Genomic DNA, 17,987 nt, shown 5'->3' with positions numbered 1-17,987 from the left:
ACGTGCACATGGAGATTAATTTAATTTTTATTTTATACTAGCCATCTTTGGCGACTAGCTGGTTCACCGAGTAAACTCTCTAAAATTTTCTATTAAATATTTTATATAACTTAATCTCTCAACTTTACTTTTTCTTGATACTTTACCAAGGCACTTATAAGATTCACTAAAATAATCTTGACAAACTAATGTTTCAATCATCTGCAATCAAATGTGATTGAGTTATACAGCTTTGTTACCATTATTTTAAGACAATAAACAATTTCATTATTTTAGAATAGTCAATACTTCCTGTGCTGTTTGGTGTATTTTCTACATGGATCCAATTAGCGCACGGAGTTTGAAATCCATGTAGAGGTCTAAAATCGTGCTTTTTTATAGACATATTAAAATTTTCATAACTGAGTTTTAGTCTCAAAATATTTAGGAGATACATGATATACAGACTAGATATATGTTCAACTATGGTTGCTTTAGATAAAACTGAAGTATTGAATTAATGAATATAGATAATTTAAAAGAGAACTTTTGCAGAATGCAAGATAAGTTTTTCTTTTATTTATATTTTTAGAAAACATAACATTTTATTTTTATTTCATTTCATACAAACACGTGTTGAAAATTACATTTTTTTAATGTTTAGTTTACAGTAAGAATTAATTTAATTATTTAATTTTAGTTTTTATCAACATATTAATAACATATTTATGAAAGTTGATTTCTTTTCCATGTACACGCACAACTTTCTCGTAAAAGCTAAATTTTATTTTTATTTAGTGCGTAATAAATTGCTGGAAAATATGATTCAATATTTTTTAAAGAATTATTTAAAAATATAAATTTAATTTATAAGTTAAAGCACTGGTATCATTGGAAAGATAATATTTTAAAGTGATATAAAAAGGAATTATTTTGGAAAATATCTTGGAAAACGCCAAAATTTCCCTTAAATTTTAATTAATTAAAATTCTAATTAAAAATTAAAAAAAAATAGCTCCAAGGTGCAAATTCCCGTCCTCCTATTTTTGTGAGGCAATATTTAAAGAAGTTATCGCAGAAAATGTCACAATTTCATATAATTTTGAATTAATTAAAAATTTTTATTAAAATTTCAATACCAATGGTTCTCATTTCAAATTAGCCGCTCTCCAAAATATATATTTAAATGAGACTTGGTAGTTTAAGATGTTTAGCCTGAAGCAAACAGACAGATACGTGTTCATCTTTATGATAAGTAAAGATTGCAAAAGCCAATGATGGATGGATTTATAAATTTTTTTTTCTGTTTTGGTGATACTTTCCCTTTGAATAATTGCGTCTTTTAATAATTTTCTGTGCCATTCACATGTTTTGTGTAGAACCGATCGTAAGTTAAAAAAATAATAATAAGCTATTTTGATGATATTGTGATATGGATATTAAAATACACAGTATGTAGGCGAAATTATAAAATAATTCGGAAAAAATTTGAAAAGAATTTCTTTGTCATATCATAAAGCAGGTAACATTTAATTTACTTTATTGTATATTTCTTAAAAGTTTTTTAATTTCTAAAAAGACAATGAAAAATACACAGTTTTCATTAGAATTACTTTATTCCTATATTTAATCATAAGTATATTTATAGTGACAATTGAGTACTTTATTTTACAAAAAATGCTTCAAGTGGATATAGAAAACAAATTGATAAGAAAACAAAATGAAATTATATCATAAAACTTCTCATACATTTTGAGTAATTTAACAATACAGTGGAATATCTGGTAAAAAGTAATGTAAAAAAGGGAATACTTAAGTATTCTAAGAAACATGAAACATTAATACCGACAACACTTCGAATAATTCATACAGTTAAGAAAAACATCAACGTATGAAAAATAATTTTAATAAATGTTCGAAAATTACTCTTTTTCAAAACTGCTATTGTGTATTATCTCTAGCTGACATCTTCTATCTGTTGCTATGAAAACTAAAAGGTGGGATATTATAGTTATTACCTTTACTAAAGGTATATAGATAGTTCTCATAGGAATTTTTTTTCTAGAAGTTAACAAATGCAGATCCTCTGAATTTCTTATTTTCCTTTCTTTTCCGATTTCTCTTATTCTAAACTCTTTCTCTTATCTAAATTCTCCAGAGTAAGAGGCTTTCCATTTTTACTTTTATCAATTAATAAATTTCAGAATTTCATTTTTACTATTCAAAATCGCTCAAAATACCAAGTGAATATTGTAAGTCTTTTAAAAAATAAATTTATATACGTATGAAGTTTGATAGTTTTTCTACTATTGTTGAATTATTACGAATTTTTAAACTGATAATTGGCTCTTAAATTAATTTCATTATGATTAATTCATTTTCCATCTGTTGTTTTTATTAACTTGAAAAAATGTCACTTAAATTCCATAGTTTTTGCATCTGTACTTATTAGGCAATCAATAACTTTATTACTTGAAGTTATTTCACTTATTTTATAAAAATAAGCGACAACAATAATTTGAAAAATTATCTGTGTTTCTTGAAAAGTACAGTGACATTTAAAAAAAGATATATCTTAATAAAATTAAGAGATGAATAACTGATATATCATTAAAAGTACGTGAGAAAAAAATTTCGACAAAAAGGCATCTTTTCTGTTTGGAATGATATAATTTTGAAATATATTTATTTAAAACAAAATGTTTGTGCAAAAGAACTAAACGGATTATCTGAAAATTTTAGACTATTAACTGCTGATATTGAAATAATAATTTTTTTCCTTCAAATTGATTAAAAAGAAAAATCGTTAATTATAATTCTTGTATTTGCTAGAAAGCAAGGACTAATTATTTCCTCATTGTTAATTTCATCCTCGTATTTGTTTCTTTCTTTATAAAATATTTAATAATTAATAAAATTTCAGATAGTGAATTTTGAAGAAACGAAAATATTATTTGATAGTTTTCACACATTCAATTTTACTCTGAATTCCGAACCAGTATTCTGCATTCTAGTTTAAAGTTACAGTTTAAATCTTACTTATGATTGACTGAAATACCTACATGGCAGTGAACAGGGTATTTAATAAGCATAATTCTTTATAATGAGCTCATATCTTTCTTTATTGCTGTTGTTTTGCTAATAGAGTAATGGAACATTTAATTCAAAATCCAAACAAGGATCAAAATATTAGTATTTCTTTGACTAAAATCTTATTTAAAAATAAAGAGAAGTTATTAAAAATTATTCAAAAACTTCTCTTATTTCAAATTGATTTTTTTACACCTAAATTAATTTACGACAACTTATCATTAACGCACAGAAAAATCTAACCTATGAAATAAGTACGAAACTTAAAAATAAACAAAACAATAATGTTATGAAATGATTCATAAAACTGAAAAGAGTTATGAAAGTTTTGTTAAAAAAAAACATTGAGTGTGTTGAAGTTAACTCAGCACTTCGGTGGTAACATTGTACGAAGGAATAAACTATTAATGTATTTAGATATCTCGCTTAGTAACTGCTATCTAGAAAATATTCTATGCAAGACGAATTAATGTACCCGTTCCTTAGGATCGCGTTCTAGAATATTAAAGATAACTAAACCTGTTTTAAGCTTATCAAATATTCAAATATCAATCTAGTATTTGAGATACAAAGTTTGCTAATTATTTATGATATAGTATTACATACATCATGCACTGTGTCGTACATTCATATAAATATTTAAATGCACGAATAGTGGATAATATTTGTACTATCATAGTTATGTATGTAAAGAGCTGCACTGTTTCTTTGTAATTATTACTTTTTCTACTTAAATATATCTTTCTACTTCTTTAATATTTTCATATTTTATTTGAGCTTTTTAAAAAGCTGTTTACGCTAGTGATAGTGATATCTAGAGTTCTTTTCTCTCTAAAGAATTCTATGATATTTTTTTCTTCTCTGTAAGATATAAAGCATTTTAATTAGAAATGCTTTATATCTACGAGCACAATAATATTTCCTTATTAAATATGAATGTCTTCGCAAGAAGTAACTTAAAAGAAAAAATGTTTTGATAAGGAAAAAAAAGATGTAATATTGAACATAAAAGAAACAAGTACCATTTTTTTGAATAAATTAATAATATAGTTCGTGCATAAAGTTGTAAATAAGAGATGAAGTATATATTCTTTTAAATAGAGAGGAAAGAAAAATAATGGGAGATTAAAACAACTGTTTATTCTTCTGTGGAAAGAAATATTTCCCGAGACGAAAATACTGTATATATTGATAAAAACATGGAAGCATTTGATACAGAAATTAGTTTCTAATGGCAAGATAATTCCAAAAACCGGAAAAGCTCAGTTTATCGTAGGAGAAATTTTCTAATGTCATTACTTTGAACAGATTCTTTCTAAGACATATAAATTATTTACAAAGATAAAGATTCGAGTTTCCAAGGAAAAAAATAGGTTGTTCTCAACTATTGAGTTATTTAATAATTCTGAGAGGGTTCTTTTAAAGCTTTGGATAATACTTCACTTTAACTAGCGGGTAAAAGGAAATAGTTTAATATTTATTAAGGATATCATATGAATATCATATATGCATATAATATTTAGAATTTCTGTTCTATGAGATACAATATTGATTATTTATATATATATATATATATATATATATATATATATATATATATATATATATATATATATAATTAATAATTTCTCCTAATAGTTCATTTAATTTTATTCAACTATTTCTATATAAACTCTTTATCCCAAACACAGTGGCGTAACTAAAGGTGACAGGACTGACAAAATGCTACTGTCCATAATCATAGTTGTCTCTACCACCTTGAGGCATTATAAACTTATTAGCATACTTACTATATACTATTGTCTTCCATCTAAAACAGAAAAAATAAATTAAAATTACGCAATTAAATCATAAATATGTTAATAAAATCTTTGCTTAGCTAAATAGCATAATTAAATTGCATTCTGTCCCTATCACTATTCGAGAAGCGATTTATAAGATGCTGATATACGACTGAAATTGAAGCTTGATAGAAATGATTTTGAATTAATTGTAAAATAATTCTAACTCGTCTAAATATATAATGACAAATAGAGATGTGAATTATTACTGAGGATTTTTTCTTATTTCTTCTAAATTATAAGATTCTCTAAAATCAGCTAAGCTAAACGATTTTGAATAAATTAAAAAAATAAATCTAACTCATTTAAAAATGTAATTGCAAATAGAAATGCAAATGAATGCTGGGAAATTTTATTACTTCATCTAAATTCTAAAATTCTGTAAAATAAGCTAAACTTATTATAAAGTATATAGCAGTATTAAAAATTCTACTGTTTAAAAAAGTAATCTTGTAATTAATGATAAAGATGAGCTTAATTTGTTATGGGATTCTACCCAAATCATTTGCCAGGCCCCATATTGTCTAGTTACGCCACTGTTAAAAGGATTATTTAAATTTGATTATACTCATATCTTTGAAAGTTTATAGTTTATAACTACATTATAACAGTCTGATAGTTATAATACTATAGTAACTGATTTGATTAAGCCATTAGATGAGGAGCAGATCCTAGAGACAGGACTGTCGATGCCACCGTGAAGACAGTGAAGTTTATTAAGCAGATTCGATCCACGACCATGGCAGCGTATTGCCAGTCGGACACGACTTCTGCGTCTTGATCGTCTTTCCTGAGCTTTGCAGTGATTTTCTTAAGCTCGCGCAGTATAGCTGAAAGTTCCACGTCGGCATGCATGCAACCGTACATCATGTTTCCATGGTTGGCACCTCCGATGAGAACGTTGGCGTAACTCCTCTCGCCCTGAACCCTTTGCTGAGCAGGTGACGAAGAGGCCGTAGCCGGCCTGAATTCCTCCTCACCACCACTGGCAGTGCCCCCATCGACGATACTGGTCAACAGACTCCTAGAAGCACGTTCTTTGAGTTCCATTTCACACACTTTGGTGCTGCGGAAAAGATCCCGCCTCGTTATCTTGTGTCCGGGCCTCTCCATTCGGAGTAACCACGGTAGCCATAAAAGAAAGATTTTCCTGATCTGTTGAGAGGGAAAAGAAAAATGAATGATATGATGAGTTAAAAGCTAAAACTCCCTCCATCTGAAAATATGGCATTCATTTTTAAATAATATAATCAGAGCATTTTCTAAAAGTACACATTCATTCGTCTATTAAGAAGCAGCATTTTTTATTTCATTTATTATCTACTCAAAAATTTTTCATTTCCACTAGTATTTTAAATGCTGCAGATTCTTAAAATCAATTTTTATCTCAAAGTCTCCATCAGGTGGTATGGAAATCAAACATGTTTAAATGAATTGATAATTTTGCTCTGATAATGTTAAGTTATTTTATTGACATCAAATAACACAAAGCAATAAAACTTCTTTTACAATCAAGGAGTCGTTGAGAAGTCCATTAATAATTTACATCTTTTTAATAAATTAAGAATTTAGGGATAAAATGAATAATTCAAGGATCAAGTTGTCTTGTAATTATCTGGAAGTAATTATAAAATAATAAATGTTTTTATAAGTACGTTTAGTTCCGATTAACCCAGAAGTTTCACAAAAAAAACCCTTTTTTGCATAAAATGAAATAATACCCTCTATATTTACGAAATAGGTTATTTCTATGTCAGCAATATTGCACTGAAAAGAAAGAGTAACTAACTGGAGAAACATTAAATTATCTGTAAAATTTCTGATATCAATAAGGCAAACACCATCTCAATTATCAGCCAATTTAAAATTCCCTCAAAAAATTCTACTCGAGACCGAATGCCATTACAAATGGCATTATTTCGTATTTTAAATTATATTCATATGTATGAAAAATAAATTTACTCCGTTTAAGAAAAATTGCAATTGCTTGGAGATATGGAGTCAAACCTCGCTTAACAATAGCTTTGTATAATTAGTGATTAGCATAAGAGTTGTTAAAAAGTGACTCTCTTAACGACGATGTTTTACGGAACGAATGGCATAGAAACACCGGGGACATCACATGATGGATTGGCCTGTATCAGTCTGTGTTGAGGCTTCTTGATAGGAAATCCTTATAAATGCATGGAATACATTTGGATGGGTAGCATTACCTAACTCCACTGCGAAGGTTTCGAACAAGTATTTGTAAAGCCTTAACCGACGAGATTTAGTTTCTTGCCAAAATTATGGGGTTAGCGGTAGAAGCGCTGACACTGATGAATTGGTAAAAGAGCATAGTTAGAACTATCGTAGAACTTATGGAGCTGCATTCTGTCTCGTAGCAAAATGTTGTGAACGAGATTTAGTCAGAAGAGGAGGAAATAATAGATTCAACAGAGCAACAACTTTCCAATGAAATAAAGAAAATTCTGACAGCATGGGCACTTATTGCACTTTACATTGAGAAGCATCAGCCTAATGAGGCACTAGCCATGCTCGCTATAAATTCATTTAACGATAAAACTGTGTCTTATTTTCGCCAAATTCTGAAGCAAATCAAAGATAAATACCTCTAATTTTTTTTCTTGTAAGAAAAGCATGTATTATAAATAATAAATTCCATGAATATAAATTTGTTTGAATATTTTTTTCAAGATGGGACGTATTGTCTTAATTTACTTGGATTTCTGTGGAAAAAATAATTCCCTTAAGGAAGTTTCATATTACGAATTATGCTCGCTAAGCGAGTTTCACTGTACTTAAAATTATTTCGATTATCAAATTATTATTTGAACATTATACTTACGGCTAAATGAAGCATTTATTAATTTTTACTGCAACAACACAAGGTGCAGAATTTTCGCTGTTGAAACAATTAGCTGTATTCGATAACAGTCAGTTTTATTCGGTTTTATGTAAAATGAATAAATAAATAAATAATAGGATTTTAAATTTTCATGACCATTTGCCGAAACTTAAAAATTTATTCACATTTTAAAGTATGAATGCATATTGAAAATATCAATTTTTTCCTCTTCTATTTAAAATTGTGATATGATAACTTCCAAGTTTCAACGTCAGAAGTCATACAGTTTCAGACTTTAATATTAAAATTTCCATATTTTTACTATTTAGTTTGCATAGAATGATAGAATTTAAAATAAAGAAATACCTCCCATAGATGGTAAGATCTACTTTTTGCTAACCCTTCTTTCATAAAAGCTTAAAATATATCGGAACATTTTGTTGTAATGAATTCATGGATACTGGAAAGAATGCGGTTATATTAATATGCAAGTATTCTTCTGTGTATTTGCCAGCAGATATATTTATAGTTCCCAGATGATGACTTTTTGAAAAACCAATATATGTATGCAACTACTTTAGAATTTTTATGTTTCCTTAAAAAAAAATGAATGCGACTTTTTTTTAAACTTTCATATCTTGAAATTCTCCATTGCCATATTAATATCTTTACTTTTATTTCAATCATAATCTTCGAATGAAATTTCGACTTTAATTTTGTACATAAATAAAAATTTGGGTTTATATTCTCTACTTTCTTGATTGTATGTACGTATATTTTAAATCACTTTATATAAAACAAATAATCCTGCTTTCATTCAAACACCTATAGTTTAAAATATTTATCTAAACTCCTATTTTATTATTTGAGGTTGTTTAATAAATCTAAAATTCTTACCTTTTTGATCCGCTAACAGCAATAAAAGAGATATGAAGTATGATTACTTTGAACTTACTTAATATAACCGTTAGTGTTTTTCCTGATATCGTTAATAAAGATTTTTGCATTGTTTATGTTGTTGCCATCGTTGTTGTTAAAATTTTTGTATGGATACTTTTTATGGCTCAATTTGCGACACTTAACGATTTACATTGTTCATCATGCCATCTTCTAGGTTTTATGATGATTTCATGGAATATATTTGCTAATTGTTCATCCAGTTTCGAGTCATAAACCTTGATGATCCTTCGTTAGATTTTATTGATAAGGAGTTTATTGATAATTAAAAGAAATCTTGATTGCAATCTTATCTCTTAAATCTGGAGGACTCAAATAATTTTACTTCTATCATTAAAAAAAAGTGAGGAAGAAAAAGAATAATTACATGCTTAAACATATAATTATTTTTTCAAAAACATCAGTTCTTTTGTATTCTTTTTCAAGATAATAAATAAATAAAAAAAACCGATATTTTTATTATTTACTTTTCACGAAAAATTGTTTTAGACTTTTAAAGAAAACAAATTTTTTTCCTTTAAAATCTGTCAGAAAGGATAATCATCTATATTATTTCTTTCTATATCATTAATATATTCAAATCGATATATATCCAATATTCTTTCAAATGATTTCATGAAGAAATGATTCAAGGTGCTAATGTGCTAAATCTGAGCTTTACTTCAATTAAATAGTCTCTTTTAATTAATTATAACATTCTAATAACCTTGAAGTCTAATAAAAATCGTTTATTAAAGTATTTTTCTATCACAATCTCACTTAATCCGTCTTTTCAATTAAATTAAAATCAATCGATAAAGTATTTCATTGCAAGCAAATGGTATTTTATTTTTGAATTTTATAGAAATAATGGCGATAGTTGTTTCAAACCACTTAATGTAATTTTCGAAATGTTTATTAAAAATATTTTCTAAAAATTTTATTGCTAATATTTTGTTTAAAATACAATTATATTTAAAAATAACCACTTTAAAAAACGATACGTAACTCCAAAAGTAATTGCTCATATATTAGAATAATAAATAGATAAAAATTTAAAGCTGTATGAGTTCCTTCGCTGCTTAAATTTGTGAAATTTTTTACTAATTTTGCTTTTTTGTTTCCCATTTATATTGAGTAATAATAATGCTAGTGATTTTTTTTAGCTTTTATTAATATTAAGATCAAATTTATTGATAGTTTTAAAGACGTATAAATTTCAAACAATACTTTTTTTTTATAAAAAAATAAAGCATGATCTCTCACTCAATAATTTCTATTTTTCTTTACATTTGCACCAGAGGATTTTTTTAACGATATTGTTGAAATTTCTAATCTACTGAAGTTGTGATATCTATTTATTGACAATACCTGCAAATTTCTTTTAAACATGTAACAATTAATTTAGAAATTAATCCCAAGATGTTGCACAGATTCCCATTTATTGAATTTGAAAACTCACAAGCTATTCTGTTGCTTTATTGAATTGGTATGTTAATTTTCTAAACACATTGCTTTCCTGCAACTATTAAATGGCATAATTTTTAAAAAGGAAATTACGTTTAATTTAGGACGATATTTTTTCTTTTTCTTTTTCTCATTTCCGAGATCTTAAAAAAATATTGTAATATTTCTTGTTTTGTACTGTTTGTTTACCAAAAACAAGCAATGCGTTGTTAATTCCATCCTATACAATAATACTTCTCATGAGAAGAATTAAAATGAAAAATACAAATATTTATTCAAAATCAACATAAGAATCGTGTTGCTTTTTTTATCCATTGACAGTGTTACAATTTTTTTTTACTTATATATTCTGTGGTAAGACCTTGATAAAAGAATGTCGTTTAATAGTTCTAACTATTGGTATTGTATATTTTTCTGATATTAAATGTTGATGAAACACAGATATCTTTAAACATTCCGACATTAATTTTTTTTATTTAGAATATTCCTAGATTCTGACTTATAGGGAATACCTGTCTGACTTACAGGAATACTTAAGACGAAGCTAAACGATATCGGCCTTGCAAAAATATTTTCAATAAAAAAATTCATAGATGAAATTATTAGATCTATGAAGTTCGATTACTTATTTCATTAATGTAAAGCTAATTGAAAGCATATTTTTAGCAACATATATAGAGCATTTAATCTTTATACTATTTTCTAGGGAATGAACTAAAAGAATGTAGATTGAGTGAATATCTTTTTTAATTTACAACCTACTGTTTGAATACTAACGTCATAAAGTTACTAAAAATTTCATGATAAATCTTCGACTGATTCTAAAACTTTTATTAATTATTATAACCATACGATTGTAGTTCATTCCCTAGAGAAAACTAGGCAATTTATTTTGGTACAAGTTTTGTTCGGATGAGAGTAATAGATTTTGGTGTAGCCAATTTGAAGTTTTTTAAGAATTTGTTTAAATTTATGCTACTAAATGCCAATTTTAAAAAATTATTAATATTTATTTCAAATATTGACATTCTATTGCTAATCTTTAATAGTCTTAAACCCATGGTTAAAGTATGACTACAACATATTTTCTAAAAAAGCGCTCCAAATGTGTTCGGATACCTAAAAAGTAAAGAAAAAACACTGCATAGAAATGAAATTGATATGATTAAAGAGGAAATGTTTTGAATTTTAAAATAATGCAAAAATCATTTTTGTGAGAATAGTAGTTGTGGAAGATATGATAATCTATTTTCATAAGCAAATCAATATCGATTATCCATCTGGAGGGGTTAAGCCTACTTTCACGCTTGACTAAAACTTTCTGCTTTGACGCCTGTTCTTGATTTCTTTTATGTCTTTTGTCCTGACTTAATGAAATATTTGACACGGCGAGAAAAATTAATAATTCATGTTTTTCAGATCCGTTAAGCAGTAAAGTATTGTATTAAGTGCAGCTGTAAAATCATTCTGAAACGCTCGCATATCGATTTGTTTACATTTAACCTGTTGCCAGTCCATGATAAGTAATAAGGGCGATTTATGTGCCACGTACATTACTGTTATATATATATACTAGCCGCTTTTGGCGACCAGCCGGTTCGCCAATCTTAATGCTCGTAAAACATAAGTCTAAGCTATAATATCTAAAGTTTGCAGTATAGATATTTTTGATTTACACCAAAAATAAACTTAATTTTGGAATCGTGAAAGTTAATTGTTTCTTCGATTCGTTAATCTGTCACTAATTTTCAGTAGATGGTAATTCAAGTAATTTATTCTGGGAAAATAAAAATAAAAAATTATTTTTATGTATTAATAACAGTTTACATGAACTGTGGCAAGAAAACTTATTTACATTTCACTGCTTCTAGGTTTCCTAATATTATGTATCGTTCATTAAAAAAATGCTCCAAACAGTATTTACTTATACTTAAACGAGGAAATTCTCCATAAATCCGAATGTAAATCTTATGTACGCAAGTGTCCAAATCATGCTTTGAAAAAGTTCAAACTTCTCCCTTTCAGTTTCGTTTCTCGCTTCATTTTCCAATATTTTCTTACATCTGGCGAGACCGCTTTTCTTCTTGGTAATACATACTGCATTATCTGTTCATCTGTATGTAGCAATTTTAAGAAACATCTACAAATTGCAATTTTCTAATGTTTCATTTTTTTCTTGTTTTTATCTAAGATAAATTATTAGTTGCATGGGAATTAGAGTTGTTCAACAATCGATCCTTATTTTTTAACACATTCTTTTTTTTGTATTTCTAGTTGAATAATATTCCACTTATTATTCTTTCAAAGCTACTGAATAAGCAAAATTATCTTTTGAAATTCTCAACTTAAAATTAATTCCCTTGTGTTAAAAGCTATCATTAGCACATTTTAAAATAAAATTAAAAATAAAAACAAATATCAAATTACCACGAACGTCACGTAACATTTATTGATTAAGAAAATCATTAATAGCAACAAAGGTAAATTAAATTAAGTCTAAATTGCTACCCATCTAGTAAGAAATTTTAATTACATTATACTAAAAATATAATTCTGGAACTAATTAACGGTAATCTTATTTTTGAACACACGGTGATCTATCAAGTTCGTTTGAAGCGAAATACGTTAAGCCTTCTTCTTAACTTTGGAGAATCTTGAAAACTAATTTGCATTAATAATGCAGCAAATTAGAGAATTTGAATATTATAAAACCAAAAGAGGAAAATCTTAACGAATCATAATATCCAAGTGCGAGAAATTAGTTTCTCACGTATCTCCTAAATCGTTCTTTGAATACTTAAATTCAGATGTTTTTCAGACAGCCACGGGAGAGCCGAAAAAGCAGTTCAGAAATGTGGTTTATTTTTAATGCATTATCATATTTGCATTGAAAAATTCACCCTTTTCTCTGTATGCATTTCTGCATGCAAATCATGCCTACATTCTCCAGATTCGACTATGTGAAATAATGCGTCATATTTTCTTGCCAACATATGATGCATTCAAAAATCGATTAGGCAGTTTGTATCCTAAAAGAGACTTTTCAATATTGCTTGTTTGAGGAATTCAATTTCTGGCATATCAAGCAGCTACAGAGAGAGAGAAATTCTTATTGATCAAAAACGAACGTCGTACGAATGCTAACAAAGCTTTCTGTAAAGAAATGATGTTTTATGTGGAAGTTCTGGGCTATTGAAATTCAATTTCAGTGGTTTATGTTTCCGAAAGATTCGAAACTCGGAAATATATGTTTTACTATTTTTTCTCGGAAATATATACTTTCTTATTGATTTTGTGCGTATGCTTTTCTATAAATTTTTGGAATAAGTATTGAATTTATTTTATACCTGTACTTTGAAAATGAAACATTGAGTAATAAATGTAAGTTAATTTCTTCACGTTTTTATTTCAGTTTTTTAAATCTCCATATTTTCCTGTCCATGTCCAGAAATTTGGTGGCCAAAATAATCTAGAAATATATTATTTATTTGCTTCGAGGTGTATAGAAATGGGAAAATTTCATTTCATTGGTTTCATGTTGCATATAGATTCTAATAATTTAAAACATTTGGAGTACGATTTATCTTTTACACCCATTTTAAGTCAAAATATTCTTGAAGAAAAGTGATAGTTTCTATTCAGAAATGTCTTTTATTATATGGAATAACAATAAAGGAAGTCGTTGATCCTTAAGATAAACCGCACACGCTGTCGTTTATTTTATGAGAGATCAACTGACGTGTAGTTGCTCGTTTAGCCAAGAGAGGAAGTTTGGTGTTGCTGTCATATGCAAAGCGGTTGTTAATAAGGGAGAAAAATTCAAAACCACCTTGTATGATATTAAATAAAATTCCCAATATTGTACAATATTGTTTTACTTTAAATAGTGTAATACAATATCGCACAATATTGAACAATATATTCTCTATGGGCTGTATGTAAGATATGTAAACTTTTTAATATCATTATCTCTTGTAATTATTGTTTCTGTTTGATTAAATGTGTGAATTATAGCTTTGAAATATATTATATAAAGTTAGGTTTAATTTTATTGTGTATTAAACCTCAAAAAGCCTTTTATAATGCAATTCCATGACGGCATAGTTTTATACTTTGGGTAAATGGTATGTTGTACCTCAGGATATCCCGAGCTGCAACAGAGTTTGCATCAATTGTTATTTTCATTCATCAATTGATAGAGTTTATTATTGTTGGCTTTTTCTTATTATCAATTAAATAGTTGTATTTAGAAGAGTAAAAATTGTAATATATTGTGTGGGTCATTAAAAAATGTCAAAATTCTTAATAATAAATATAATTATTAAAATAATTAATAAAGTTGCAAAATAAATATTTTTTACTCTTCACGGTAGAAATTATAGTGCACTATTCTTCAAGGTTCAAAATGGTGTGTAACTTTGAACATTTTCTATTAAACTATTATATCTTTTTTTTAATGAAAAAGTTATCACGTTAAAATTCATTGTATATAAATGATTACTACTTTTAGTATATATTAATTTGAATCTAAGGAATTTTTAACTGACATGAAATAGAGAAACAATGCCAATTATAACTTGCTAACTCTTTTTCGACTTTTAATCCTAGGAGCAAATTTAAAAGTTTCGCAAAATGATCTCTTCAATTAGGAAAATTTAGGAATTTTACAAAAAGTGTGTATTTATCTTAAAACCGTGCAGAATTAGCTAAAATTATAGATATCGTTGACATATTAATCTTTTTATTAAATATAGATTCATCATACAGATATAATATAGTTTGAATTATACCATTAATTTTTATTGAATACTTGTACTATTTTCAATAAGCCGCTTCATAAGCAATGTATAATATTGTAAGTTATTTAATGCCTGTTAAATAGCTGTAACACTTTACCATAAATATCTACAGTGCATAAAATCTTTTCTGCCTTTAACTGAATAGTTATGCCTCAGGAACCTTTGTCTGTACGTCTGTTAAATATTTTGACGAAAATTTATTTTGTTGCACAAATTATGTTCCAATTTAAATCTTAAAGTAAAAAAATCTACAAAATTCAAAATAAAATATGGTGTACATTGTATTTTGAAATAAAATGAGGGGCTAAATTAAAATTTAAAAATCATTACATTGATTGTTGATAATAAATAAGGTTAATGATCTTTTATAGAAATCAATTTGTGATACTTGCTATAATTAATAATATCATGTATCCTTCAATTACTTCTACTTATTTCATCAAAGTTATTGCCTGTAAAAGTGTGTTGTTACAAAATATTTAAAGAGGCATTAAAAAAAATGAAAATTAATGCCTTTGAAATGCTATTAATATAAGGAAAAGCTAGTAAATCCTGAAACAATAACAAAGTAAAAAAATATACTTGTTATGTTATTTAAAATGATTTAATTATATTTATTAAGTATGATAAATAAAACTAATTAAATCGTATGATTGTTCACAAGATATAGTAATAATTAAGAATTTGCTGTTTAACAAGAGTTGATAAAAAATGCGCTTATTTTGTCCAGAAAGTAGGATTTTATAGAACAAATAATCTTTTAAAAATCATTATTTGTGTTCACACCATGTCCCTGCATATAGTGCCAAAAATGTATTCCATAAATTAATGTAACAGCGGATGATTTTTAACGCATATTTAATGATATTTCTAACAAGATATTTTTAAATCATCTCTTATTTAATACGAAGTCTTACGAATTTCTCTTTAACTGATGGGTTTTGTTTAATTTATAAAGATTTTTTCCTTTCCTTCTTTTTGGTACATTTCCAGTAATTTTGTTAAAAGTGAGGAAAGTATGATTAATGAGATTAAAGGCTAATAAAATTAAAATAACATTCCGTTTTAAGGAAAGGTAAATGACACTTTTTAAAAGGAATCATGTTTATTAATTTATTACCTATTCCGTGACTTGTTCGTTCAATTTAAGTGAAATCCTAGAATCTTTAGAGTACATTTTTCCTGTTATTTTTAATTATCATAGTAAATTCTTTCCATTCAAAGATGCCAACTGATGAAAATTATTGGTTAGTTTATATGTTACAGTTTCTATCCTAGTTTCTTCATCTATTTATAAAATATAGTTCCTTGAAATATAATACACTCTACATGAATTTTGATTATTTTGATTCTACATCTTTAATGGGATAAGAATATACATTAAAAAATTGGAAAAAAATAACATTATGTTATTTTTTCGGTCACTTCAGTTTTCCTTATCTTTATATTTATTTTGATGTTATTAAAGGAACAAATTACATTTTATATGTTGAAATTTTTCTTTGATTGTAAATTAGTGTAAATTTAACACATAAAAATGCTAATTTAGTAGTATTGATTAGAATTTTTGGATTTTATGTTTCACACTCAATTTTTTTAATGTTAGTCTCGCTTTATATAATTATAAAAAAAAATCCATAAAAATCGTTATAACTTTTTAATCCGTTTACCGTTGCTGTTCCCTATTATATGTTCCTCGGCTTTGTTATTCCATGTTCCGAATTATTAAAAACTAAAAATTTGCCGTGAAACTAGTATCATCATGCATTATACGGAAAACAAATTTAAAATTTGAGACGTGGATATCTTTTTTTTAAAAGAAACCTGTTTTATTTTAAAACTAATTAAACGTCTTTTTTCGAACTTGTTTAAAATTGAAAACTAATGTACAAACATGAATATTGCTTCACAATATTGAGTGTATATGCATCAAATTTTGATTTTTTTTTCTTTCTAAAATGTAAAGCTCGTTAAGGTTGTTTCATTGAAAAGAGATTTAAAGGAACCAACTACAGTGTTGCAAACTAATTTAATTAAATGGCAAAAGCATCGACATGTAAAACATTTTTTTCCCTTCTGAATAGCTCAACCATGGAGATATTTAAACCCCCCCCCTTTTTTTTTGCAAATCAAATTACTTTTCACGGGGAAAAACTTATCGAATGGAAATTTTTAATCGGCGCGTGAAGTAATATACGAAGCAATAGAAAATTCACAGAGGTTTTTCTATATACCTAGTAAGGAATTCGAAAAATAATAACTGCGATGAAATAAAAATAATTATAAAATTCGTTATATCAGAATTATAAGGAAATAAATACTACATAGCAATTTAAATAGTAGTTCATCTACCGTTATGATTGTAAAATAAAAGTAGTAATGGTTAACTACAGCAACAGTTTATTTTTACTTTCAAGATTTTTTTTTAGTTAGCACATTGCGTACTATTGCACATTGCAAGTCATGAGATTTCTCGATTTTTCTAAGCCGAACGTTGTGGCCAGATCACGAGATATCTCGTTTTCATGTCTTTTCGGCAAAATCGATGCATAATCAACCAGAGGAAAATATTTAACACATTAATGATCGCAAAGAAATCTGTAAGGCATACGCCTGGGACAGACATTTTTGGACAAACTTATAAGTTCTAAAATCCTCATAACTTTGTTAATTATGATGCGATAACAGATGGGACGCGAAACACGAGAAAACTCATGAGCAGTCCGTGACAGATGGGATTCAAAACAGGAAAAAATTCGCTAGCGGTCCTTAATATCATAAAATAAGATACTGCTACAATTCATGGTGAACACCATTACACAAGGGAATATGCTTTATCAAATATTACACTCTAAAGCATTATTCAAGCCTGTGTAATAAATATTAGTTAAAGTGTAAAAATTCTTATATAATAAATACATGTATAAAATATATAGTAATATTTAAGAATACTTTATGTAAACATAATACCAAATGCAAATTAAAAATGTGCATATATGCATCTTATTGCTTGCCCAGCATGGTTCC

The 17,987-nt window shown here is 26.9% G+C and overlaps 1 protein-coding gene across 1 annotated transcript in view; it reads right to left on the bottom strand.

Annotated features, from left to right (window-relative positions):
• Positions 1-5,260: 5,260 nt before the first annotated feature.
• The window catches only part of LOC129979840 (neuronal acetylcholine receptor subunit alpha-7-like), a 484,828-nt gene continuing 472,101 nt past the window's right edge, over positions 5,261-17,987 (bottom strand). The window contains exon 9 of the mRNA XM_056090752.1: positions 5,261-6,065. Coding sequence (XP_055946727.1) covers positions 5,556-6,065 — 510 coding nt within the window. The 3' untranslated portion in view covers positions 5,261-5,555. The remainder of the gene's footprint in view (positions 6,066-17,987) is intronic.

This window comes from Argiope bruennichi, chromosome 1 (genome assembly GCF_947563725.1).
Source record: "Argiope bruennichi chromosome 1, qqArgBrue1.1, whole genome shotgun sequence".
NCBI lineage: Eukaryota > Metazoa > Arthropoda > Arachnida > Araneae > Araneidae > Argiope > Argiope bruennichi.
Note: the sequence above shows the minus strand (reverse complement) of the source record. Positions and strands in the feature narration are given on the sequence as shown.